Source organism: Cololabis saira, chromosome 23, assembly GCF_033807715.1.
Source record: "Cololabis saira isolate AMF1-May2022 chromosome 23, fColSai1.1, whole genome shotgun sequence".
NCBI lineage: Eukaryota > Metazoa > Chordata > Actinopteri > Beloniformes > Belonidae > Cololabis > Cololabis saira.
Window position 1 is genome coordinate 30,216,392 of NC_084609.1, and position 26,600 is coordinate 30,242,991.

General features: G+C 43.4%; 2 protein-coding genes across 6 annotated transcripts in view; both read right to left on the reverse strand.

The window, feature by feature from the left end:
* Nucleotides 1–1,853: 1,853 nt before the first annotated feature.
* On the reverse strand, nt 1,854–14,666 carry aebp2 (AE binding protein 2). 5 transcript variants are annotated; one of them, XM_061714315.1, is made up of 10 exons: nt 14,112–14,666; nt 12,256–12,478; nt 8,068–8,175; nt 7,773–7,995; nt 5,109–5,233; nt 4,961–5,028; nt 3,890–4,003; nt 2,823–2,923; nt 2,711–2,732; nt 1,854–1,876 (listed from the first exon to the last, which is right to left on the reverse strand). In XM_061714315.1, the coding sequence occupies exons 1-8, from the start codon at nt 14,591–14,593 to the stop codon at nt 2,911–2,913; spliced, it is 1,356 nt and encodes a 451-aa protein (XP_061570299.1). In that variant the 5' UTR covers nt 14,594–14,666; the 3' UTR covers nt 1,854–1,876; nt 2,711–2,732; nt 2,823–2,910. The 5 variants fall into 5 exon arrangements, with proteins under 5 accessions (XP_061570299.1, XP_061570298.1, XP_061570300.1 ...); XM_061714314.1 differs by lacking the exon at nt 1,854–1,876 and having other exon boundaries at nt 2,682–2,732; XM_061714316.1 differs by lacking the exon at nt 1,854–1,876 and having other exon boundaries at nt 2,714–2,746; nt 2,815–2,923.
* Nucleotides 14,667–20,323: 5,657 nt separating this feature from the next.
* The window catches only part of LOC133424289 (pleckstrin homology domain-containing family A member 5-like), a 141,410-nt gene continuing 135,133 nt past the window's right edge, over nt 20,324–26,600 (reverse strand). Inside the window, exons 28-30 of the mRNA XM_061714791.1 lie at nt 25,773–25,921; nt 23,204–23,325; nt 20,324–21,031 (exon numbers count right to left, since the gene is read on the reverse strand). Of these exons, the coding sequence (XP_061570775.1) occupies nt 20,997–21,031; nt 23,204–23,325; nt 25,773–25,921 (306 nt within the window). The 3' untranslated portion in view covers nt 20,324–20,996. The remainder of the gene's footprint in view (nt 21,032–23,203; nt 23,326–25,772; nt 25,922–26,600) is intronic.

Consider the following 26,600-nt stretch of genomic DNA (forward strand, 5'->3'; position numbering starts at 1 on the left):
TTTTGCAACAAGAAGTCAGGGGGTAAGGGAGCCCTCTTGCCCCGATGGGACATTTTTTGCTGGATACACAATGGATTCCTACAAATATTGGAAACCATTGTGTTTGGCGATCCTGTCTGTCGAGGACGTTGAAGATGCCTTCATAATTGAATTTATGATAGCAGGATTTCTCCTAATCGGTGGTGGTGGGGATTCCTGGTCTACCGACAAACGCGTAAGTCGTCGACAGTTGTTTTGGCCCTTTCAGAGCTGCCGGACGTGGCTGATGGGATAAGCACGGCTATCAACACTCAGACTTTAACGCTGGGGGAGCAAAGCCGTAAGCTGGATGCGATTCTTGAACAGAATTGCAGGCTGGCGGCGGCCTTTGAGCTCATTGGCAAGATGGAGAAGACCTTGGAAAAGTTGGAAGCTCGGCTTGGCGGGAATTGATTACCAATTCGTCTGTTTGGAGTCGCCATTGATGGACCAGAGACTAAAGGCAGACGGAAAATTACTGAGTCTGTCCGTTTGCAATACAATTGTTGATTCTATAATCTGGCCTTGACAGGGCAGTTTGGCCGATCGCTCTAGTCACAATCTCCCTGGTGGAATGTAAACAAGGGACTCTGCCCCCACTAACCCTCCCATCTCCAGGAACATCTGTGGACCTGTTTACACACACACGTGCTGATAACCACACCTCCCTCATTCTCAACGCCTTCCTTGGCCCCCCCTCTTATCGCCCCCCCCCCCCAACGCAGTCTCCGGGTTTCGAACGCCACGAAGACGCGGCGATCACCTGGATGTGCTGTGCTGTGACCGGGACCCCCCCAACCCCACACACAAGTCTTGTGATAATGTTTGTTGCTTTGTGTGCCGGTGTTTTTTGCACCTTGACACTGTGTATTATACTCAGTGTGATGATGTTTTTTTTCTCCTCCCCCCCCCTATCCCAGTGTTACCCTTGGAAAAACAGGCGCACAATACCATCGTGTCGCCGCCGGTGTATCCGGAGTCAAAAACAGTTTTCTAAACTGCCTTAATAAACCTGATTCTGATTCTGATTGTGGCAGCTGTGCTGAAACTGAACTCTCCCTGAGCAGGAACCCGAACCTTCCCCCCGAAAGAAAGGCAGTCCAGGACGGCAGATGTAGGATGTGTTTAATGACATCAGGTCACATGGCCAACATCAGCTTTTCAAACATCTAGTTAAAAGAAAGTGTCCGGAAACGGACGGCTATCTACAACAGTAAAAAACATGTGGCGTATAAAAATATATTACACATCTGAGTATTTACAGGTGCAGGTTTCTACTCGTCTAAAACCTCTGATCTACAGATCTCCATAAACTAACAGACCAAACACAGGAGGAGGAACCAGGGACAGGTGAAGGGGGGGGGCCATGATCTCAGACAGGTGAGGGGGAGGAGCCATGATCTCAGACAGGTGAGGGGGAGGAGCCATGATCTCAGACAGGTGAGGGGGAGGAGCCATGATCTCAGACAGGTGAGGAGTCATGATCTCAGACAGGTGAGGGGGAGGAGCCATCTCAGTGAGGGGGAGGAGCCATGATCTCAGACAGGTGAGGGGGAGGAGTCATGATCTCAGACAGGTGAGGGGGAGGAGTCATGATCTCAGACAGGTGAGGGGGAGGAGTCATGATCTCAGACAGGTGAGGGGGAGGAGTCATGATCTCAGACAGGTGAGGGGGAGGAGCTATGATCTCAGACAGGTGAGGGGGAGGAGCTATCTCGGTGAGGGGGAGGAGTAATGATCTCAGACAGGTGAGGGGGAGGAGTCATGATCTCAGACAGGTGAGGGGGAGGAGCCATCTCGGTGAGGGGTCATGATCTCAGACAGGTGAGGAGTCATAGACAGGTGAGGAGTCAGACAGGTGAGGGGGCGGAGTCAGACAGGTGAGGGGGAGGAGTCAGATAGGTGAGGGGGCAGAGTCAGACAGGTGAGGGGGAGGAGTCATCTCAGACAGGTGAGGGGGAGGAGTCATGATTTCTAGGGGTGGGCAAAAATATCGATACGGCAATATATCGCGATACATAGTCTCCCGATACGATATTCAATGTATGTATCGCGATATATTGCCGTATCAGTATTTTTGCCCACCCCTAGCTGCACTTTATTTTGTGATTTCAGTGTGGGTGAGACACTGCATTTTATTTTTGTCATTTTAAGTCAGGGGCAAGTAGCTGTACTGTATTTTTGTGATTTCAATTTCAGTGTGGGTGAGACACTGCATTTTATTTTGAGTATTTTGTATCTAAGAATGCAAATATGTTGCATAATTAAAATGGAAAGTTTGAATTACATTTGACTCAGTCTGTCCAATGCATTATCACTATCATCTGACGTACATATGTACAACTTGGATTTTAAGATGTGTAATGCATTTTTAAATTTTTCGGTGAACTATGTAGAATATCGCGATATATCAGGATATATCGCATAATCGGGATATCGCAATTTTTTAATCGTATCGTGGCTCAAGTATCGTGATGCGTATCGTATCGTGAGGTCCTTCCCAATACCCACCCCTAATGATTTCAGACAGGTGAGGGGGAGGAGTCATGATTTCAGACAGGTGAGGGGGAGGAGTCATGATTTCAGACAGGTGAGGAGTCATGATTTCAGACAGGTGAGGGGGAGGAGTCATGATTTCAGACAGGTGAGGAGTCATGATTTCAGACAGGTGAGGAGTCATGATTTCAGACAGGTGAGGGGGAGGAGTCAGACAGGTGAGGGGGAGGAGTCATGATTTCAGACAGGTGAGGGGGAGGAGTCATGATTTCAGACAGGTGAGGGGGAGGAGTCATGATTTCAGACAGGTGAGGGAGGTTCAGACGGGTCATTCCTGAGGATCCTGGAGCAGGTTCACAGATTCACAGGGAGGAGACTCCTCGTGGCTGCAGGAGGTCAGAAGAACATCCTGCAGGAAGAAACAGTTTCAGTTTATGTGACAGAATGTCTTTCTTTAAACCCCTGGGTCCAGACCTCATGCCCCCGGGACCTCGCGCCCCCGGGACCTCGCGCCCCCGGGACCTCGCGCCCCCGGGACCTCACGCCACCAGACCAATAAAGGACTTGGCGTGGATTTTCCTCAAAATCCATCCAACATTTCAGAAAGTCTTGGCACCAATCACTGTTCAACCGTTCCCTGGTCAGCCAGTCCGTAATCAATGATGCTCGGTGAACCGGTCCCTAATCAGCACGCCTTTATGGCGCTTTTCCACTAGTACCTACTCAGCCCGACTCCACTCGCCCTCGATTCTTTTCATAGCCAGACCAGAAGTAGGAGGTTGGAGTGAAGCTGCTGTGACGTTTGTAGCCTTGAGCAGACATGGACTGAGAAAGCTCCTGGTAGATTTTTTCATTCCTCGTGGCCCCATCCAGCTCTCTCTGGATATTTTCCTCAGCCACCAGGTTTAAGAAGGTCTTCACCTCTGAATTTAACCACGGAACAGATTTCTGTGCTGCCACTGTTCTTCGAAAGAAATGAACAAGAAGCCACGAGTCGCTCTTGAAATGATGTCACATCCTGACTCAGACGTCTGACTCCAACTTAGACCCCTAGTGGAAAAGAACCAAACCGAGGCGAGTCGAGTCGGGCTGAATAGGTACAAGTGTAAAAGCGCCATTAGTCACCCGGTCCCTGGGAAACCAGTACTCCATAAATCCCTGACCGGGACCCAATAAATAACAGATATTTTTGACTTTCGTGTAGCCAAGACACCATCCAAAATATTTTTCACCTGGGTGTTTTATGTGGCCCCAAGAAGGACTTCTGATATTGGACCATTGGTTCCAGTGAAAACTACTACTATTCCCCGGGTCTGGACAACGACAGTTAACCATAAAGACCAATGAGAGGGACATTAAGACCGAGACGCCCCACCTGCAGATGTTGGGGTCCAGCTGCACAGCTGTGTCCGTGGGCAGTTTGGACAGATGAACCACTTTGGTCTTCAGCTGCAGTCGGTCGCTCTCGTTCACCCAAACATCTGGAAGACTGAAAGAGAGAACGAGTTAACATCTGGAAAACCAAGCAGGGTTCATACACATTTTAACCAACAACTTGGCTTGACTTGGCAGCAAGTTTCCATGACTATACATGACCTCTAAAACATCAATGTGTGAATGAAATATAGGAATAAAACTATGTAAAAAATCACCACAGTGGAGATCAATGACAATTAATGATGTCAATGACAATTATACGAACATTTGTTTAAACTAACACTGATATACCAGCAATATGTTGTAGTATATGTTTTATAGTAATGTAATATAACTGTAATAACTGTTTGAGAATGTGGTCACTCGGTCCGATCTGCATGACGCGCAAGATGCTAGACACGTCACGTGTGAGACTGTTCGTTACAAAATATTTTAACGATTTTATTGAATCTACCTTATAGGCTGTTATTACTACCGGTAAATGTACGGAAGAGTATTAGGGCCATGCAAGGGAAAGAATATTTGAGAGGGGAAGATTTTTTTTTATTGTGCAGTTCAAGAGAAAAGTTGAAATGTTAAGATTAATGTTTAAATACAATTTCAAGAATAAAGTCGAAATTTCGTGAATAAAGTCGAAGTTTCGTGAAATTTTGACTTTTTCCTTGAAATTGTATTTCAACATTAATCTCTACATTTTGACTTTTTTCTCAAAGTGCCTAATGAAAAAAAAATCCTCCTCCTCTAAAATATTATTTTCATTTTTCTCCTGCCTGGCCCTAATACTCTTCCGTACTAAATGTTATCATTAAGTGAGAAAAATAAATTCCATGACTTTTCCAAAACTTTTGGGGTGAACTTATGTTTCCAAAACTTTTCCAGGCCTAGAAAATGACATTTTCAAATTCCACGACTTTTCCAGGTTTTTTCAAAACGTATGAACCCTGACCGAGAGAGAGAACGCATCAGCACATCTGGAAGTCAAACATGTCAGCATGAAGTTAGAACTTACATGTCCTCAGGTGTCCAGTGCAGAAGCACTTTCACTTTCCCAGAATCCTCCTTCCTCCTAGCGACGACCTGAACACAGACAGAGTTGAGGTCAACACGTGCCCCCCCCCCCCGGTCCAGATGTGCTGCAGCGATGCGTGTGCACCCACCCTGCTGTGGAAGACCACGCTGTGGCCGTTGCCCAGGCTCTCGATGTGCGTGGCCAGGTTGAGGCAGATGGCTCGGTGGCGGATGGCGTCCATGGTCTGAGCGTCGAAGAAGTCGTGGGGTCGGGCTGCAAACAGGAAGTCCATCATCAGCACCGCACTTGTATTATATCGCCGTGGAAACAGGTTTGTTGCAAAAGAGTTGGGCGTTGTTTAGGACTGCAACCAAATACCTAATGGAGCTTTTCCACTAGTACCTACTCAGCTCTCACAATTTTCACCTGGTTCAAGTAGATTTTCACTTAAAATAAATAGAGAAATCTGAGATCAAGATTTTTTTGCTTGTAATGAGAAGATAAATCTTGTTCCAATGGCAGATTTTTCTACTTATTTCAAGTGAAAATTTACTTGAAACAGGTGAAAATTGTCAAATAAGTTATTTTTCTGGTAATGACTCTTGTTTTAAGTGTAATGAGATTTTTTGAACAAAAACTAGACATTTTAACTAAAAACAAAGACAAATATTCTTGTTAAGATTTGGAGTTTTTGCAGTGCACAAACCGAAAACCGTGGCCCAAAAAACCTTGTCACTCCTTTTAACTGTTCTGCTGATGATCTTCCATCTCAGCTCACATGTTAATTCCATTCAACTCCAGTTTAAAACTGTCCAAAACTAAACAATCACGTCTTATCCCCTTCCGTACTATAAAAAACTTCATTGTCATCATTCCTGATTATTCAGATGATCGTCCACGATTATTCAGAGGTAAAATCCTGATGATAGAAAGATGAAGTTAATGTTACAGGACAACTACGTTGTATCATTGAGGACAAAAACAGCTGAAACTAATTGTTGATGCTGCCAAAGACGTGGAAATTCCTAAAAGACATTTCCATGACACTTTTGTGAATAAGTGGATTATCGAGAGGAAGCGAGAAAAGGTTTATTTGATATTGGGGAGTTTTTGAACTAGTGCCGTTTCCATGACAGGACTTCTGTTTCGATATGTGGTCATGGAAACTATTCACATATATTACAACTAAACATGGAAAATCTCATTTTGAAGACTTTCCTCAACTTTCATTTCTTTACAGATAGTTAGAACCCAGGATATTTGTTGACCTTTATTAACTTTATTTCTCTGAATGTCATGGAAACACGAGTTGTACTAACTACACTGCAAAAACTCAAAATCTTACCAGGAATATTTGTCATATTTCTAGTTAAAATGTCTCATTTTTAGTCAAAGAAATCTCATTACACTTAAAACAAGACTCATCACTGGAAAAAACAACAATTTTCACATGTTTCAAGTAGATTTTGACATAAAATAAGTAGAAAGTAGAAAAATCTGCCAGTGGAACAAGATTTTTTTTGCTTGTAATGAGAAGATAAATCTTGTCCCACTGGCAGATTTTCTACTTATTTCAAGTGAAAGAGTCATCACCAGAAAAATAACTTATTTGGCAATTTTCAATTTTCAAGTAAATTTTCACTTGAAATAAGTAGAAAATTCTGCCAGTGGGACAAGATTTATCTTCTCATTACAAGCAAAAAAATCTTGTTCCACTGGCAGATTTTTCTACTTATTTCAAGTGAAAATTTACTTGAAAAAGGTGAAAATTGTCAAATAACAAGTTATTTTTCTGGTGATGACTCTTGTTTTAAGTGTAATGAGATTTTTTGTAGTGCTGGGCGGTATGACCAAAAATTTTTTTCATGCACAACTGGGTGTTAACCACATTTTCTAATGATTTGGAAAGGAATTGCTGCAGTAAATTGGATTAGAATGGGCTATTTTACTGTCAAATCAAATCAAATACATTTGATTTAGGCATGCTTTTCAAATAAAAAAATCTTTTACAAAATTACAAGGTAGAAAATATTTATTGAACATAAAAAACTGAACATGTTTTAATTTCCCAGCATTATGTTGTTTTGGTTCCACCTCCTGGTGAATGTTAGGTAAAATTCTTATGTGGTTACTTTTTGGTTGGCCAACGATTTATGTTTGTGGTGCGCAACAGTTACGGGAGCGGCTAGTCTATTTCCTTATATTACAACCTACAACGCCGTTATTAATTGTTCGGGTTTTTCCCACTTATTCCACCGAAAGTGTTTTTTTGCCATTTTCGGCGGAACAATTTCGGTTACCGAACAATCGGTGCATCAGTACAGTCCCCTCACAAACAGTGTCCAGCGGCGCTACGTTCCGCCGCGCGGCGCTACGTTCCGGCGCAACGTTGTGTACGCTACTGTACATACTCACCGGTATTACGGTATATGAAAAATTCATATCATAAGAAAAATAAACACCGGTATTCGGTGTGAACCGATATACCACCCAGCACTAATTTTTTGACTAAAAATGAGACATTTTAACTAGAAATAAGACAAATATTCCTGGTAAGATTTTGAGTTTTTGCAGTGTAGAACCCAAAGGTTCTCTATGAAGACTCTGTTTCTTTAATTCTACACGCTCCAACTCGTTTGGTGTTAATTAACACAAACATCAGTTTATATGCAGATGACCCCTTGGTTTATCTTCAGTATTCCTGATCTCTCCTGGATGAAAACAACATTGTGTGCCCCCTGCAGTTCAGTTCAGTTACTCTGGCGACAGCAGCGCTGCATTTCATGTTCTCCTCCCGTCACCAGAAACTTGCCTTTGATTTGTGTGTGTGTGAGAGAGAGAGACGTACGCAGCGAGCGCCTGTACTTGTTGCGTAGCTTCCTCCTCTTGTTGAGGCCGGCCTTGGACGGAGACTCCTCCTTCACCCGGCTCTGATTGTTCACCTTGGACGAGCCCTGGGAGCTGAAGTGAGCGGGGACGTGGCGGGCCAGGCCGCCCTGCGAGGCGAAGGTGGCGTTGCAGCCGCCCACCACGCACTGCAGAGAGGAGAGAGGTCCGTTAGCGGGGTGTGGAGGAGCGGGGGAGCCTCACCTGCGGCCGGGCGTTACCTTGAAGGGCTTGTCTCCGCTGTGACTCAGCATGTGCCTCTGCAGCCAGCTCTGGCTGGTGGACGGAGTGTTGTACACCTTACAGCCCTTCCACAGACACACGAACACCTGCAGGGAACGGACACAGATCAGCATCACTTCCTGTCCCTCATGGTTTTTAGATTAGGTTCTGAAACTCCAAACTAGGGGTGTAACGATACACTAATCTCACCATACGGTACGATACACCATATTGAGGTCACGATAACAATACGATATTATAGCAGTATTTTTTAACAACCTTGAATGAGGAACATATGACTGGAAAAAATTGTCTTTTATTTGAAAGACACAAAATACAAATCAATACTGTACGTTTGCCCTATTGTTACAGTTTGTAATGCTTTATAACTGTTTAAGTTTTAAAGAGAAAGCCAGGCCAACCATTTTCCACAAACTGAACTAAAAGTAAATGTCAGGTTTGTATTATGATCTTCAGTTTCATACAAGTACAAATATTTAGCCACAAACTGAATAGTTTCTCTCATGTATGATCTGACTTTTTTCTAGTAAAGTAAATAAATACATACAATTTTACATCATAAAAAAGATTGATTCATTCTCACCTTATAAGTGTAAGAGGAGATTTATTTTTATTAAGAAGGTTATTTTGGTAATTCAGGGTTCATTATTTTATAAATATATTCTTTATATTCTGATGTAAATCAGGGACTATAATGACACTAGTCAGTTTATCTGTAGTGATTAGTCTGTTTTAGATTGGGCGGAGTGATACGCCACAGTACGGCACTAGGTGCTGTGTTGATGTTCTAAAATCCTACACTGTTGAGGGACATTAAAGTACACTGGAACTCAGCAGAAGTTGTCCCCGTGTTTATCCTACTCACCACCCCAAAAAGGTTTAATTTAATAAGGTAAGGCTTAACTCTACACCAGCCTTACATCAGTAAAAGTTCAGATCTCAAAACCCTGCAAGAGTCCCGTGATCGGGACCAAAACGGTACTAGTTTCTTCTGAGCGGAGGAAGATTTTGGTCCGCGGGTCGAGGCGCAGTCGGCACAAATACGCTGCATGTTACTAGTCAACACAATAGATTAATATTAATAACCCAATATCGCGATAGTTTGTCACCTCCACGACACGTATCGTGACGTTTTTGTATTGCGAAATTTCGTGGCACGATATATTGTTACACCCCTACTCCAAAACCACATCTTAAAAATGTGTGTTGTTTCTAGTTTAAAGAGCTGCAGTGACCTCTATGTTGGTCAGAAAGATTCACATCTTAGCTTGAATGAATGCTTAGAAGGTCCCCTTTAAAATGATACCAAAGACAATATAGTGAAACATTGACAGATATCCTGTACATGAGTCTAAACCAGGATACGCACCAGCATCTAGGTTTTGTCACCTTGAGTGGTACTGGTACTGGATCTGGTCTGGAACATGGACTAAATGGGCAGAACAAGATGCAGGTAGAACACGCCCACCTCAGCCCAGTTACTACAAGCTAGGCATCTTCCCTTTACCCCAAAACGTCCCCCTTTACCCCAATCTATTACAGGGACTCCACCAGGAGAGACTGTCCAGGTTAGGGCTGCAAAGATTCGTTGACGTTGTCGACAAAATCGATAATCACAATTGTCGACAATGAATTCCATTGTCGACAATTGTTGCCAGACGTGTTTTTTCAACGGAGTGAGGCGTCTCACTTCAATACAATCTCTGCTGAGAGTCGCGCACGCACGATAGCGTCTCAGCAGCTGCGGGAAATAAAACTTCAAAAGTTTGGGAGCCTTTTAGCCTCGATACGGCAAATAAAAAGATGACTTGCGAGGTTTGCAAAGCAGACCTTGCTTATCACGGGAGCACGTCCGTAATGCATTTGAAGAGAAAGCACGTCGGAGTTTTGAACGAAACGGACTCGCCTCGGTAAGATATTAAGCCTATTTTCATTTGTGAAATTAATTTGTTTCATTCGTTAACTTTGTTTTTTTCATGTTATTTATTAGTATTATTTGAGCCACTCACAGCTACTCTCAGTGCGAAAGGTGAAATATCTTGTGTGATGACAATGATGGATTTACATCTAACTGTCAGTCAGGTGACCTATGAACTGTCAATCATCCATCAAGCTCCACAATGATCATGTTAACATTAAATCAGAGAGATTTGTCTGGGACATTTCTCTTGCGGGACGGGAGAAGACACTAAATGCATCTCTATTATTGTGCGCCGTGCGGGCATAAATTCTCAGAGTTTTGTGGATGCGGGCAGGAGCAGGATGAAGAAAACATCTTTCTTGTGTTTATTATCATTTGCCACATAATTAAAGCAACCTCATACAAAATTAAAAAAAAAAAATTACTAATTATCCGATTAGTCGACTAATCCTTTCAATAGTCGGTGACTAGTCAACTATTAAAATAGTCGTTAGTTGCAGCCCTAGTCCAGGATATGGATCTCCATCCCGGCTGTGGCCCACTCTGCTGCAGGACCCCAACGGCAAAAACCGCACTGACGTCAGCCGACGCCAAAGACGTCGGCCGACTGACAGACATCGGGAAATGTGACAAATAATTATTATTACTTATCATCCAACGGCCCTGAGCCGGTGCAAGATCAGGCCATTTGGATTTGCGGATGTAGGATCCACGTGGAGTCTGGACGTGCAGAGGTGAACGTCTGCTGTGTGAGGGCTCATGGCAGCACGGCTGCTCCCCCATACCAGACTTCAAGTTAGTCTCCACATTAGTCAACGCCCCTGAAGAAAGTCGCTATTTGCCTTTTTGAAAAAAAGCTGAAACTAAATATATCAACAAGGTCACTAAGTCAGAAACACGGATATCAGCTAACTCGCTACAACTGCTACTCCAGGTTAAAGATTATATAATAGAGGGAATGCATTGACGTCACTTTCCCACTGGACCCCCCCCTTACTCACACGGCTTAAATTAGCATTGTAGTTGGACTTGACAGTGACCCGTACAGTTACTCCAAGAACCAGTGGTCCATGGACATTAATATTTGGTACAGTTACCAAGAACCAGTGGTCCATGGACATTAATATTTGGTACAGTTACCAAGAACCAGTGGTTCATGGACATTAATATTTGGTACAGTTACCAGAAACCAGTGGTCCATGGACATTAATATTTGGTACAGTTACCAAGAACCAGTGGTCCATGGACATTAATATTTGGTACAGTTACCAACAACCAGTGGTCCATGGACATTAATATTTGGTACAGTTACCAACAACCAGTGGTCCATGGACATTAATATTTGGTACAGTTACCAACAACCAGTGGTCCATGGACATTAATATTTGGTACAGTTACCAACAACCAGTGGTCCATGGACATTAATATTTGGTACAGTTACCAACAACCAGTGGTCCATGGACATTAATATTTGGCCATGAATCCAGTTTCCTGATGTTTATATGTACTTAATTTCTACGCCGGGGAAATACACGAAGCAAAGCTTGAAGGCATACAAAAGTCTTTGACGCTTGGTCCGACTTCAAGGCAGGATTTGTTGTAGAAATTAAAGTGATGAGGACACCGAACTTTATGATTTGACCGTTTAACGTTAGCTACCCAAAAATCCAACATTACCTGATACAAAATGGGAACCACAAATCCACATTTCGGTGCCTGGAATCCAGTTGTTTCTGTGAATTGCAGCGATCCATTTGTCTCTCTAAAGCTTATTTTTCGGCAGTCTGAGTCTGTAAAACGATAACTCCGATTTCTTGCTAAATCTATGAGTACAGTCGATCGCACAACAGCTCTTTCCCATTTTAGATGTTTTCAAGTTGCTCAAACTGAAAGTTTACGCTGACACTCAGTCTTTCCGACACTCAGTCTTTCCGACACTCAGTCTTTCCGACACTCAGTCTTTCCGACACTCAGTCTTTCCGACACTCAGTCTTTCCGACACTCAGTCTTTCCGACACTCAGTCTTTCCGACACTCAGTCTTTCCGACACCAGTTGGCGTAACCCGCTGTGAAGTCTCATCTATGACGTCATGCTTATTCCCTCTATTAATATTCAGATAACTTAATTTATTAAAATCTGATCACTTCCCCCCAATCCGGATCCATCAGAAACCCCCTGACCCGGTGACATCCCTAGTATGTGCAGCATGGAAACCCTGGTGAGTAGTAACGTGCAGACACTGACCCCGCCGCGCTGTCCGTCCACGTGGCAGGTCCGGATGTGCTCGGCCAGGTCGGGGCTGCAGGGGAACAGCAGCTGGCACTGGTCCCAGCAGCAGGTGTAGCTCAGGCTCTTCCCCCCCGCCGCCGCCGCTAGCGCCATCCCCCCGCCGTGGCCGTTGAGCATGGCCGGGGTGGAGCGGCCGCTGGACGCGATGCTCTCCACGTCCATCAGGGTGGAGCCCATACTGAAACACAGAGAGGAGCAGCACACATGTAACTACGGTAACCAATGTCTATCATCTGCTGCAGATGTGATGATTCTCCGCCCAACACAGCTCCACAACCGGGGGACATTTGTACACCAGTAATAGAACTTTGAATTGGACTCTGAGTTTACGGGGACCAATGGAGGATAACAAACGGAGCCGTTTACCCACAGGTGATGACATCCTTCCCTGCCCTTGTCATCATGCAGGTATGTTACAGTATGGAGTTTTATGGAGTTTAAATGGCATTTTAAACGTGTTTCTGTGTTATTGCTTTCCTCATCTTAACTATTTGATGAGCTAGCAGGAGAGCATTAAAGGCCAATTAAAGAAATGAAGAGATTCCACTTGAAAGAAGAGGAAGAATCCTACAACAAACACGTATGAATCACGTTCTCATTTAACCAACCATCCCTCATCCATGTATACATCCATCCAACCATGCATCCATTCATCCATCCCTCCATCCCTCATCCATGTATACATCCAACCATCCCTCATCCATGTATACATCCAACCATCCCTCATCCATGTATACATCCAACCATCCCTCATCCATGTATACATGTATGCATCCAACCATCCCTCATCCATGTATACATCCAACCATCCCTCATCCATGTATACATGTATGCATCCAACCATCCCTCATCCATGTATACATCCAACCATCCCTCATCCATGTATACATGTATGCATCCAACCATCCCTCATCCATGTATACATCCAACCATCCCTCATCCATGTATACATGTATGCATCCAACCATCCCTCATCCATGTATACATCCAACCATCCCTCATCCATGTATACATGTATGCATCCAACCATCCCTCATCCATCCATCCATGTATGCATCCAACCATCCCTCATCCATTATCCAACCATGCATTCCTCATCCATGTATACATCCAACCATCCCTCATCCATTATCCATCCATGCATCCATCCATCCAACCATGCATCCATCCATCCAACCATGTATACATCCAACCATCCCTCATCCATCCATCCAACCATGCATCCATCCAAACATGCATCCATCCATCCATCCAAACATGCATCCATCCCTCATCCATCCATGCATCCATCCATCCATCCATCATCCAAACATGCATCCATCCCTCATCCATCCATCCAAACATGCATCCATCCATCCATGTATACATCCATCCATCCCTCATCCATCCATCCATCCATCCCTCATCCATGTATACATCCATCCATCCAAACATGCATCCATCCCTCATCCATCCATCCCTCATCCATGTATACATCCATCCATCCAAACATGCATCCATCCCTCATCCATCCATCCCTCATCCATCCATCCATCCATCCATGCATCCATCCATCCATCAATCCAACCATGCATCCATCCATCATCCATGTATACATCCAACCCTCATGCATCCATCCATCAGTACTCCCTCATTAATTATTTAATTCATCTATCCATCACGTATCCATCCATTGCTCCATCCATCACTCCCAATCCTTAATCCATCAATCATCGTTAATCCATCAGTAATCCATCCATCCACCCCCCCCTCCCCAGAGGGATGAACAGGTGTAGGTGTAGGTGTAGGTGCCCCCCCTCCCCCGGACCCACCTGTCCTCGGAGTCCACGCGGCTGATCGGCTCCCCGTCCCTGGGGCCCCTGGCCCCGGTGGCCCCCCCGGGTCCCCCGGTGCTCCCCCCGGGCCCCCCCTCCCCGGCCCCGGGCTTGCTGGAGTCCGTGTGGGGGCAGCAGGGCGCGCTGCCCCCCTCGCCTCTTTGTTCCTGCTTCAGCCCCCGGGAGCCCTCCCCGGAGCCCCCGGAGTCCCCGGGACCCGGCCCCGGTCCCCCCCCGGCAGCAGCCCCGCGGGGACCGGCCTGGTCCCGGCTCGGGTCCCGGTCCGGGTCCGGCGAGGCTCCGGGACGGAGCACCGGGCTCCGGCCGCGCGGCTGCTCCGGGCAGCCCCCGCTACTGCTGCTGCCGCCGGGGGCCGACTCCTGCCCCTCCGGGCCGGCTCCCGCCGCTCCGGCGGGGCTGGTCGGGCTGGACGGCGGCTGGTGGTCCGGCTCGGTTCCTGCGGCCGTGATCTGGGCCATTTCTGGACCAGAAGCGGAGCGAGTTTTAGTCAAGTTTGTGTCAGAAAGTCCGCCTGACTGCTCGCTCAGCGTGACGACACGGAGCAGAGCTGGTGTGTGCGGAGGAGGTCTCACTCCGATCACTACTCTCACTCCCAGACCGTCTGGTTCTGTTTGCTGGGGTTCTTATTTCATAAAACCCTTGTTTGATGAGTAGAGGGACTTCAACCTTTTTCAGATGACCCATGATAATTCTGCAACCGTGCACTTTAAAATGAATCAAGCTAGATATAAGAATGCAACGTTGCAATTAAATGAAACCTAGCGCCTACAACATTACCTATGGAAAATATCACTTATATTATAAAGGGCAAACTATCATTGTTTCAAAACATTTCGGGGTCCTTTTATGGAATATATGGAGAGTGGATTTAAGCGGTCTGGGGAGTGGGGTGGATGAGGCTTATGCCGCGTTCCATTTGTCCTCGGAAGTGGGAATTTCCCAGTTCCCAGTCGGATTTTTCAACTGGAACGCCCCTCGAAGTGGGATTTCCCACTTGGAAAGTGGGAGAGTTTTCACCACCCCCGAGTTCACATTCCAAGATGGCTGCCCCGGTTGTAAACAGAAGAGAGCTCTGTAATAATTAGTAGCACTTCTTTCTAGTTTTGGTCACACTAGATCAGTCATATACAAGTATTGTTCAGCATATATATGCTGCTATAGTGTACTTCACATTTTTATGTGGTATATGCGAACTACAAACTTGTTTTCCGACTTTGTAACTGGAACGCTGATAACTCGTCTGTGTCGTCATTCCCAGATCCGAGTTCCGACTTCCGAGGTAAATGGAACGCAGCATTAGCTACTAGTAATCCTCTAGTTCTAAAATAATTTCCTTTCTTTGGATACTTGATTTCTTTATTAGGTGAATTGTATATTTGAGTTTATATTTCTGAATTAAGCACAATGGTGAAATATTTTGGGCTAACCCTTCAAAAAACAGAGAAACCTTTGTTGTTTGGAATTTTGTTACTTTTTTGTTTTGTTTGGGGTTTTATTTCTTTATTTTTTTCTTTCTTTTTCTCATTTAAACCTAAATTGATTGTTGCTTTATGATATCTTATAAATATCTGAGCTGTAAGGAATATGATTGGATTGCTGGACAATAATTCAGCGTTTCCTTTTAGGCAAGAGCTCTCTTATTTTTGTGTCATTGGAAAGATTTTGAAAAACAAATAAAGATATTGTTGGCAAAAAAAAAGGAAGAAACCTATCTAGCTAAGATATTGATGAGCTAGGAGAGCATTAGAGGCCAATTGAAGAAATGAAGAGATTCCACTTCAAAGTGGCCTGGGTCAAATCCTACAACAAACACTATAAATCACGTTCTCACATTTAAGCATTTAGCTGTTCTTATTTTTGTGTCCACAAATGAAAAACAGTTTTTCAACCTGGATTCAGCATTTTGGCAGCTGAAATATCTAGATTTACATCCCCAGGTCCCAGCCAGACCGCTAGCTAGATAGACAGTATTTTTGGAATAATCTTGAGGGCTGAGTTCCTACTAAAACCCTGGGAACCTGCGGGTTAAAGAGCACGACTTTCCGCAAGATGACAGGCACCCAAACTATTTCCTGCTCCCACATGTCAGAATAGGGTTAGGATTTACTTGCTCTGGGAAAACATTATCATTATACTCTACTACTTCACACACCCGGGTCTCTTTATCGGGAATCATGACGTTTTTTCGTCTCAGCGTTTAAACCAGAGTGAGTCATCTTCGCAGACATAAGCGAGCTCTGGCATTGTGGCCTCTCTTCTCCACGTGGTCCAACAAACAGAGGCCGTGCACGTCCCGCGTGGCCGAGTTTTATTGATTTCACTTCGTCTTTGTTTCTCACAAGTTGGAAATGTTCTTTTCTTGGACAAATAAATATAACACGAACATATGAGTTTGAAATCACAAACATTTAGGAGACTTTAACTTGGGTTTTCCCAGTGAAGGTAAAAGCTCTTGCTTTCATTGAGCTCTTTATAATCCCTTTATGTCCAATATCCGTCTACCTGTCTTGTCCAGCCATCTGTTGGTCCAGATTCAGGTCTTGGGGGACAGCAGTGTAACCAGGGAGGACCAGAGCTGTGTCCCGGTGTGTCTCCAGGGTCTGATCGTCCTGTTCCAGCTCTGCTGGCACTAGTTTCAGGTGGACTATTGGTCTGGTCTGGTCCTGTTGGAAGGTCCTGGAGGGGAACCGAAGTGGACCAGAGAGTCCAGATGCTGCCAGAGGTGGAAGGGGACTGTCCAAAGGCTGTCCGGCTGGTGTCCTCTGGTTAGTCCTGGTTAGAGGCCTTCAGGCTTCATCCCAGGACCTTTAAAACCAGCCCAGAACCAGTACTGGAGTTGAGGGAGGATGGCATCCCTCCTGAAATAAAAACGGTCCAAATCATCCCCCCTGTAAAACTGCCATCCCCCCTTTCCATCCCTTATGTCATTTCATCAATTAATGTGGTTTTACTGCTATTTCAACATTTAGAGTCATCACCAGAAAAATAACACCAGAAAAATAACTTATTTGACAATTTTCACCTGTTTCAAGTAAATTTTCACTTGAAATAAGTAGAAAAATCTGCCAGTGGGACAAGATTTATCTTCTCATTACAAGCAACAAAATCTTGTTCCACTGGCAGATTTTTCTACTTATTTTAAGTGAAAATCTACTTGAAACAGGTGAAAATTGTTGTTTTTTTCCAGTGATCAGTCTTGTTTTAAGTGTAATGAAATTTTTTTTTTACTAAAATGAGACATTTTAACTAGAAATAAGACAAATATTCTTGTTAAGATTGTGAGTTTTTGCAGTGATCCATGTTACTTATCCTGTGAAGGACAGAGTCATATTGATAAGTTCAGAAAAGTGTTTTTTATTGTTGTGTTTTGATGTATTTGATGTAAGCCCAGTGGATATTTAAAGCTTACAGAAGGCTGCATTTAACTGCTGCTATGTCATTCCTGCAGTATTTCTGCAGCTGTTTTGGTCACTGCTATTATTTGTAATATATTATATTATTTGTAACCAGCACAAATTATCTGTCCCCATATGATCAAATCCACCACCCCCCCTGATCTTATTTTACTGTGTGTACGTTGAACAAAGACCTCCAACATGTTTTAGGAACATCAACATTTATTTTATTTCACGTGATAGAAAACAGATGTGTATGAACTTTTGCATATCGATGTTTATAATATTAACAATAACTCTCATAATATTCACTCTTATTTTCAGTGTGTACATAAATTATTCTTCTTTGCTCTAGATTGATTTTTAAAGTGATATTTAGTTTTTGTTAACAGTTCTTACACCTCCTCGATGTCCTGAAGCTCCAGACTCCTACTACTTATTGCTTCATACATGTGCTCTTGTCCACCCGGGGCCACAGATTAAACCCAAAGTCCCCCGGAAACTTGCCAGAACCGAACAGAAAAGTAAACCGAAGCGTTTTTCCCGTCCTGCGGAGCAGGGCGGGCGTGGAGCGGCACCAGTGTGTGGGACCCCTGCACGGCTGTGCGGGTCACATGAAGGAGAGAGGGTGAAGTTAAAACGGGTCGCAGCAGCAGACGGACCAGAGGGCCCGTCGGCGGTCACTTGGGTTGAAGTAAAGCACTGCATGTGTTGAGTTTTGGTGTTCCGTCGTCCTCGGCCGGACCTGCTGGAGCTCGTATTTACATCTGTACACCAGCCTGCCGCCCCTCGGCAGCTGGAAATGACCACGGAGATGACTGACAGGACAGAGGGAACTGATCTGGGCTGTTTGTGGAGACGCTGGACCGGTTTCACAGCACTCAGACCCCTGGACAGGTCTGGGCTCCTGGGACCTGGGGCCGGATTCACAAAACATTCTTAAGAAAAAAAATCTTCTTAAAGGAGCATGAGGCTCCTTTAAGAAATGAAACTCATTAGCGCCACCCTTCACCACGACGGCCGTTGGGGGTACTGCAGCCAACAGTGAAGCCGGCACGGGAGAACGGGGAGAACGTGCATGCAGCGTCATGTGACGTCACATCCACAGCCCAGCGCGGGAAAATCGGGACCGAATTGCAGCACATTTTGCAGCACACAGCCTGTTCAAGGCAAAGGAGAGATACACTAGAGGAATCATTCTTTTTGGTTTGGAACGCTTCATCTGACATTATTACTAGAAAACTTAAAACATTTACGAATTATTTTCATAAATCCTGCCTCAAGCTCCTTTTAGTGTCATTTTTTTCTTAAGTTCAGTCTTAAGAAGAAAAAAGAGAAGAAGTAATATTCTCCAAAAAAGTTCTTAAGTATTTTCTCAACTTTCTTCTTAAGTTTCTTCTTAAGAAAAAACTTAAGAATAAATGGTATTTTTTAAATAAAAGTTCTCAAATTTGTTCTTGACTTATTTCTTAACTTTAAGACAACCTTGACCTGTCTTAAAATGTCTTCTGTGAAAAGGTAAGACTCTAATATCACCTTTTTCAACACATTTGCACAAACAAAGACCCGCAATATTGTGGAGCATCGGTGTAGTGAAGTCTCACTGCAGGTGCATGACTGAATATAATGAAATGAATAATAATAATAATATAAATGTAATATAATATAATTGTGGGATACTGATGCAGTATGTAGCATGTAGTACTTAGTATGCCATTTTGGATACAGCCATATTTCAAGAAGTTCTTAAGTAGGAAAAATAAGAAATTCGTAAGAAATGACAGTTCTTAAGACAGTTCTTAAGAAAATATTGAGGAATTGCACTTAAGAACTTTCTTATGAACTTCTTAATTTTAGACCTTAAGACATTTATTAAGACCGTTCTTAAGAACGTATTGGTGAATCCGGCCCCAGGTCTCACACCGTCACCGCTGTAGAACTGCAGCGGTATCCAAGGGGGCGTGGCTTAATGACAGCTGAATCAGGAGAAGAAGACGGAACCAGGACCGTCGTCTGGAAGAGTCTCCAGGAGGAAACCTATTCTGTCTAACCAGAACCTGGAAGCAGGACTGAGGTCCACAAACCTGCATGTGAACAAACCAGCAGACTTCTGGATCCATGTCCTCTGGAGACACAAGACCAGCGTGGACATGTCTGGTCTTCATGTCCAGATACATGTTTGGAGGAAACTAGCAGAACCACCTCACTGCAAAAACTCAAAATCTTACCAGGAATATTTGTCTTATTTCTAGTTAAAATGTCTCATTTTTAGTCAAAAAATCTCATTACACTTAAAACAAGACTCATCACTGGAAAAAAACAACAATTTTCACCTGTTTCAAGTAGATTTTCACTTAAAATAAGTAGAAAAATCTGCCAGTGGAACAAGATTTTTTTTGCTTGTAATGAGAAGATACAGGACTGTCTCAGAAAATTAGAATATTGTGATTTTCTGTACGCAAAATTACAAGAACAAAAATGTCATTACATTTAAAACAAGAGTCATTACCAGAAAAATAACTTGTTATTTGACAATTTTCACCTGTTTCAAGTAAATTTTCACTTGAAATAAGTAGAAAAATCTGCCAGTGGAACAAGATTTATCTTCTCATTACAAGCAAAAAAATCTTGTTCCACTGGCAGATTTTTCTACTTATTTTAAGTGAAAATCTACTTGAAACAGGTGAAAAATGTTGTTTTTTCCAGTGATGAGTCTTGTTTTAAGTGTAATGAGATATTTTGACTAAAAATGAGACATTTTAACTAGAAATAAGACAAATATTCTTGGTAAGATTTTGAGTTTTTGCAGTGCTCAGACCCACTTTCAAGCACGGAGGTGGAGGTATGATGGTCCGGACCTGAACCCAGTCCATGTCCAGACCTGAACCTGGATGTGATGCTGTGATGCTGTGCTCCTTCAGAGAGCTGTGTAGATGTGAACGTCCAAAAACGTACAAAATAAAGTGAAGCAGCTTTGGGAAGCACGGACCAGAACTCCTCCAGAACCAGGGGACAACTTCCATAAGTGACCTGTGTTTCTACAGCTAACAGATATGCAAAACATGAGCTTGCTAACACCGTTTGATTGACAGCTGAGCAGGTTAAGCAGCTACGGTTTACGGCATGTTGAGTCACACGTCTCTGGACACCGGTCGGCTCTGGAGTTATCTTCCACAGAAACCAGGAAAAGCATTTGTAATTGTTAGCTTCTTGTGGTTAACATGAGACTGTCAGTTAAAACCATTTACAACATCCTCAGTGTCTTCAGGACACGTTTCTCGGGGAAATGAGACTCCACACAACTGCATCTGTGACGGGTCTAGAATGACTTGAAGATGCGTCCGGTCCTGGGCCGGGCTGGGCCAGGATGGTTCATGGAGCGTTCATGGAGCGTTCATGGAGCTCCGTGCAGGCGCTACGTCGGGGCTCTGCGGGACGGCGGCGTGGACGCCGAGGCTGACGCCGCTCATGTGTCGCTGGTCACCAGGGTGAAGGTCTGAGCTGCAGGGAGGAAAAACAAAGATGGAGACATCAGTAACTACGTTTACATGCAGTCAAAATTTGGGTTATTGCTAATATTCCGGTTACTGAAACATTCTGAATATTCCGTTTACATGGTAATTAATCATTTGGGATATCTGGATCAAACCAGCGACGCACGGAGAACATCATGACGCATTACCTGTATCCAAATTCAAAACAAATGCTGCTTCGCGCAACTTTTCTCTCACCTTCTTGTAAATCTCGCTATCCCGGTTCTTTCTACCATCTACAAATGCAGAAATGTTCATGTCCTTCATTACATTTATGAAGTGATTAGTCTCTTCCTCACTCCAAAAGTGTGGCGTGGTCTTGCGTTTTGCCGTGTTTACAGGACTGTCTCAGAAAATTTGAATTTTGTGATAAAGTCCTTTATTTTCTGTAATGCAAAAATGTCATACATTCTGGATTCATTACAAATCAACTGAAATATTGCAAGTCTTTTATTATTTTAATATTGCTGATCATGGCTTACAGCTTAAGAAAACTCAAATATCCTATCTCAAAAAATTTGAATATTCTGGGAATCTTAATCTTAAATTGTAAACCATAATCAGCAATATTAAAATAATAAAAGGCTTGCAATATTTCAGTTGATTTGTAATGAATCCAGAATGTATGACATTTTTGCTTTTTTAATTGCATTACAGAAAATAAAGGACTTTATCACAATATTCTAATTTTCTGAGACAGTCCTGTATAAGAACTTCCTGGACTCAAAAGACCAGGATTCCTTGTGAACAGAGCATGTGCAGAAAACAAATTCATGTTCCGTTTGATGGGGATATTCCGTTTGGTGTTTACATGACCCAATATTCAGGTTTTAAAAGGAGTAACCCAGAGGTCATATTCAGGTTATTAAAAACCCGAATATGAGCAAATTCCGGTTATTCAAAGGGGTTATTGGTGTTTACATGGCCGCGCAAAACCGGGTTATTGCTAATATTCCGGTTAGAAAAGGGTTATTGATGCATGTACTGTAAACGCAGTCTGTCATGTTTCAGTTCTCCTGAGGGAAATTCTTCTCTCTAATTGGACGTTTTGGAGCATTACACATATGCTTTGCCATCCTGAGAATATGAATCTCATTAGTGTCTCGGTTTGACAAGTCTCTACAGCACACGTGAACGTATCTAGTGTGAGCCAGGAACCTGCTCAAAAATAATAAAAATGACTGAATTAATGAGGAACACTTAGCAAAGAGAAGTAGCAGATATAAGCCACGCCCCTTTTCTGGATGACCACGCCCCCTTTTGGATGACACCAAACACTGTAAAACTGCTGGTGGCTGGAAACACGAGGGGTGTCGTGTTCAGGAACAAATACTTCAGCAAGTACTGCAGTACAGTTTGACTCTAATCCAGTAGGGGGCAGTAATAGTTCAGTTTGACTCCAGTCCTGTAGGGGGCAGTAATAGTTCAGTTTGACTCCAGTCCAGTAGGGGGCAGTAATAGTTCAGTTTGACTCCAGTCCAGTAGGGGGCAGTAATAGTTCAGTTTGACTCCAGTCCAGTAGGGGGCAGTAATAGTTCAGTTTGACTCTAGTCCTGTAGGGGGCAGTAATAGTTCAGTTTGACTCCAGTCCAGTAGGGGGCAGTAATAGTTCAGTTTGACTCCAGTCCCGTAGGGGGCAGTAATAGTTCAGTTTGACTCCAGTCCCGTAGGGGGCAGTAATAGTTCAGTTTGACTCCAGTCCTGTAGGGGGCAGTAATAGTTCAGTTTGACTCTAGTTCAGTAGGGGGCAGTAATAGTTCAGTTTGACTCCAGTCCTGTAGGGGGCAGTAATAGTTCAGTTTGACTCCAGTCCTATAGGGGGCAGTAATAGTTCAGTTTGACTCCAGTCCTGTAGGGGGCAGTAATAGTTCAGTTTGACTCCAGTCCTGTAGGGGGCAGTAATAGTTCAGTTTGACTCCAGTCCTGCAGGGGGTTGTCATGATCAACATTTCAAGTTTGTATAAAAAAGAAACTAAAGTCTCCCTTTTACTCCCTTAACTAGGTTGTTTTCATGTGGAGAACATGAAACAGATTTGTTGTGAATCTCATCAGTCTTCTTGTAAAACCTAAAATATTCATATGACATCTTCCAGATGTGAAGCGACATGCAGATGTTTCTGGGTGTGAAAGTGAAACTCACAAGGCAGCATGTTGTTGTGTTTCTGTGTGTATGAGTCCAGACTGTTCTCCAGCTTCTGTCCACCCGTTGGTGGGCCGGCGTTCGTCTCCTCCTCTGTCGTTTCAGGACTCGGAGACTGCAAACTTCAAGAGCCCAAGACAGAGAGGGTCAGACAGAACCCAGCTAGGACGAGTGGTATGAACTCTGAATATTTTCTTTTACATCGTTCTACACGGCAAGGCTGCCCTTTAAGCCCACTCCTAGTGAGGAGTACCACAAGGCTCTGTATGAGGACCCTGTTTCTTTCATTCTACATGATGCTCATTGCCATCTGGTGTTAGTTAATATATATGTCCGTTTATGTGAAGATGACGCTTGGATTTAGATACAATTAAATTCAGTTAATTCAAAACTACTTCATTAATCCCTGAAGGTAAATTTGTTACATTAATGTATGTTTTAAATCAGTATTCCAGATTTTTAATGGAAGAAATGGTTTCTGGACCAAAGAGAAAAAGGATAATCTAGATCAGGGGTCGGCAACCTACGGCTCTAGAGCCACATGTGGCTCTTTAGCGCCGCCCTAGTGGCTCCTGGAGCTTTTTCAAAAATGTTTGAAAATGGAAATAGATGGGGAAGGGAAATACATTTTTTGTTTTAACATGGTTTCTGTAGGAGGACAAACATGACACAAACATTCTGAACGTTTTCCAATGCTGTAAAAATGTGTAGAATAAATATTACATTTCAACATTTCCGTTACCGAAGATTTGCACGGAAGGGTATCAAGGCCATGCAGGAGAAAAATATTTGAGAGGGGAAGATTTTTTTTATTATGCACTTCCAGAAAAAAGTCGAAAATGTCGAGAAAAAAGTTGAAATGTTGAGAAAAAAGTTGAAATGTCGAGATTAATGTTGAAGTACAATTTCAAGAATAAAGTTGAAATGTTGAGAAAAAAGGAGAAATTTCGACTTTATTCTTGAAATTGTATTTCAACATTAATTTCGACATTTCAACTTTTTTCTCGACATTTCGACTTTTTTCTCGAAGTGCAAAATAAAAAAAAATCTTCCCCTGTCAAATATTTTTTCTACTGCCTGGACCTGATTCAACGTTTCTTTGAGCGAATCATTTGCATTCCCAGTTATAACTAATATAGATACATGCAGCATGTGTTGTCTTCATTCTAAGGCTTATACAAGACTTTTCATTTTTTGCGGCTCCAGAGTATTTGTTTTTTGTGTTTTTGGTCCAATATGGCTCTTTCAACATTTTGGGTTGCCAACCCAAACTGATTGTTATCAGAAACCAATCCAGAATCCAGAGTCTCTTCTGAAGTTGTATTAAAGCTCATCTCCACTTCTGTAATAGCAACTTTAATCCAGAAAAGTCGGAGCATCATGCAGTTTTCAACAAGATCATCTCAAACCACATATGTGTCCTCTTCCTTCACATTTCCCGTGTCTCTCAGGTTTTCCTGATTGGGTCTTGTTAAGGTGGTTCCTCTTGTAATCAGATTTGATGTTTTGCTGAACCTGACTGAACTGAATATTGCTAAATTGGGGGTGAACAGTTTCAGGGTGGAAACCATCAGTTGGTCTGAATGTCAAACAGACCTCACACACACCCTTAGGCCCAGTCCCAATCCCCCCTTAGTCCTACTTTTCAGTCCTACCCCTACATTTTGCGCGTTCCCGTGAGGGTAGTGGTGTCCCAATTCCTCTTTGTATGTAGGGGTAGTGGGGAAAACGAGGACTAGTGGGTACCAATCTAGCCCTTCACAGCCAGGGATTTCAGATACTGACTTGCCGACCAAGGGCCAGAAACATTTCCCAGAATGCTTTACGTCATCATTTGCAGACTGAATAAAAAAAAAAACATGGCGGACATTTCTAATTTTTAGTGAACAAAATCAATATTTTGAGTTAGTTTCTTTAAAAATGCGTTTTGATTACATTTGTAGCGAGAAATATATATTTTACTTTCATAATATTCACTCAGTGAATGTACATAATCACTCGCTTGCTCGTTGTTGCAAAGTCTTTTCAGAACCCGCCAGAATAAAGGCTGATTTATGGTTCCGCGTTACACCAACGCAGAGCCTACGGCGTAGGTTACGCGGCGACGCCCCGTACGGTGTGCGTTGCCACGTACCCTACGCCGTAGGCTCTGCGTTGACTTAACGCGGAACCATAAATCGCCGGCGGCACTTCTCATCCCAAAAACATCATAACAAATTTCTTAACAGGCGTTATTTGGATAAACTGAGCCCAGGTTGGGGATCTTAACGGTTACTTTTACGCCTGAAAAAATATTAAAACTTAATAAAGTGGCATATTAACAGCGCTACAGCTGAAATTAAAACAGCTTTTAGCTCTGATCTTCCTGATATGGTGTGACGTATGTGCAAACGTAACTACGCAGTCGCTTACGTACCCGAACGTAAACCACGCAGTGACGTAGCAAGTGGTGTCCCAATCCCGAGGGAAGATTACAAGGGCCCTACGCCTGTGGCTTCATTTTTAGGGCTAGTGGTAGAAAGTAGGGGGTGTATTGGGATTGGCCCTTACACTGGGCCATCAAACACACCTGTTTTCTGTGGGGGGGTTTGTCGGGGAGCTGGCCACGTCTTGTTCTTCTTCGTCGCCCTCAAAGGGCTGAAAGTCGACGATCTCCACCTGCTGTGGCTGCGAACCGAGGTCCAGAATCACCGCCGTCTCTCGCCGGCTCTCACACGGCTGGACACACGAACACAGAGTCAACATCTGCATCAGGTAACGCAACATTCAACCACTAATCTATGTATGACTATAATCTATCTATGTATCTAGGAGTGGGTTTGTTTGGTTTCTGTAACAGTTGGTGGTGTCAAACAGGAAGTGTTTAGGACTTTAACTACTTTGCACTGCTGATAAATATATATATAATAAGGACCTTAAAGAGCATTAGTGTTATTATTTTGAAGATGCCTCGTGCTTTTTTTTTTTAAACTTATTTTTTTTAATGAAAAATCCGTCAACAAATACAGTGTCAGGTTTTACGTACTTCACAAAGCAATTATTCTCATACCAAAGTCCTTATTGTCCAGTGGTGATGGTGGTGTCCTCTTGCTGTGCTCTATAATCTGTCCATTTTTCCTGAAATTGTGTCTCTTGTAATCGTAGTTTATGTCATTTTTTCCATTACAAATATTTCCTCCGCAGGTCTCAGCCACGGCCCCGCGGTTGCTGGTTCTGCTTTACACCATAAACCATAACCTATTGCTTTTTTACTCGCCGATAGCAGAACTTTAACAAGAAAGAAAGATTCCCTTAGAGTGGGGAATGGGGAAATTCTTTCTCTGCATTTAACCCATTTTCTAGTTGAACTAGTAGCAGTGGTCTGCCATGCAATGGCACGGCGCCCGGGGAGCAGTAA

Excerpts from the sequence above, each read along its gene's own strand:
- aebp2 (XM_061714315.1), bottom strand. The coding sequence starts at position 14,593 with ATGGCCCAGATCACGGCCGCAGGAACCGAGCCGGACCACCAGCCGCCG. Across the intron at positions 5,234-7,772 it reads CACACACACACAAATCAAAG|CCCGACCCCACGACTTCTTC; the intron begins GCAAGTTTCTGG and ends TCCTGTTTGCAG. Across the intron at positions 5,029-5,108 it reads GCGTGGTCTTCCACAGCAGG|GTCGTCGCTAGGAGGAAGGA; the intron begins GTGGGTGCACAC and ends GTCTGTGTTCAG.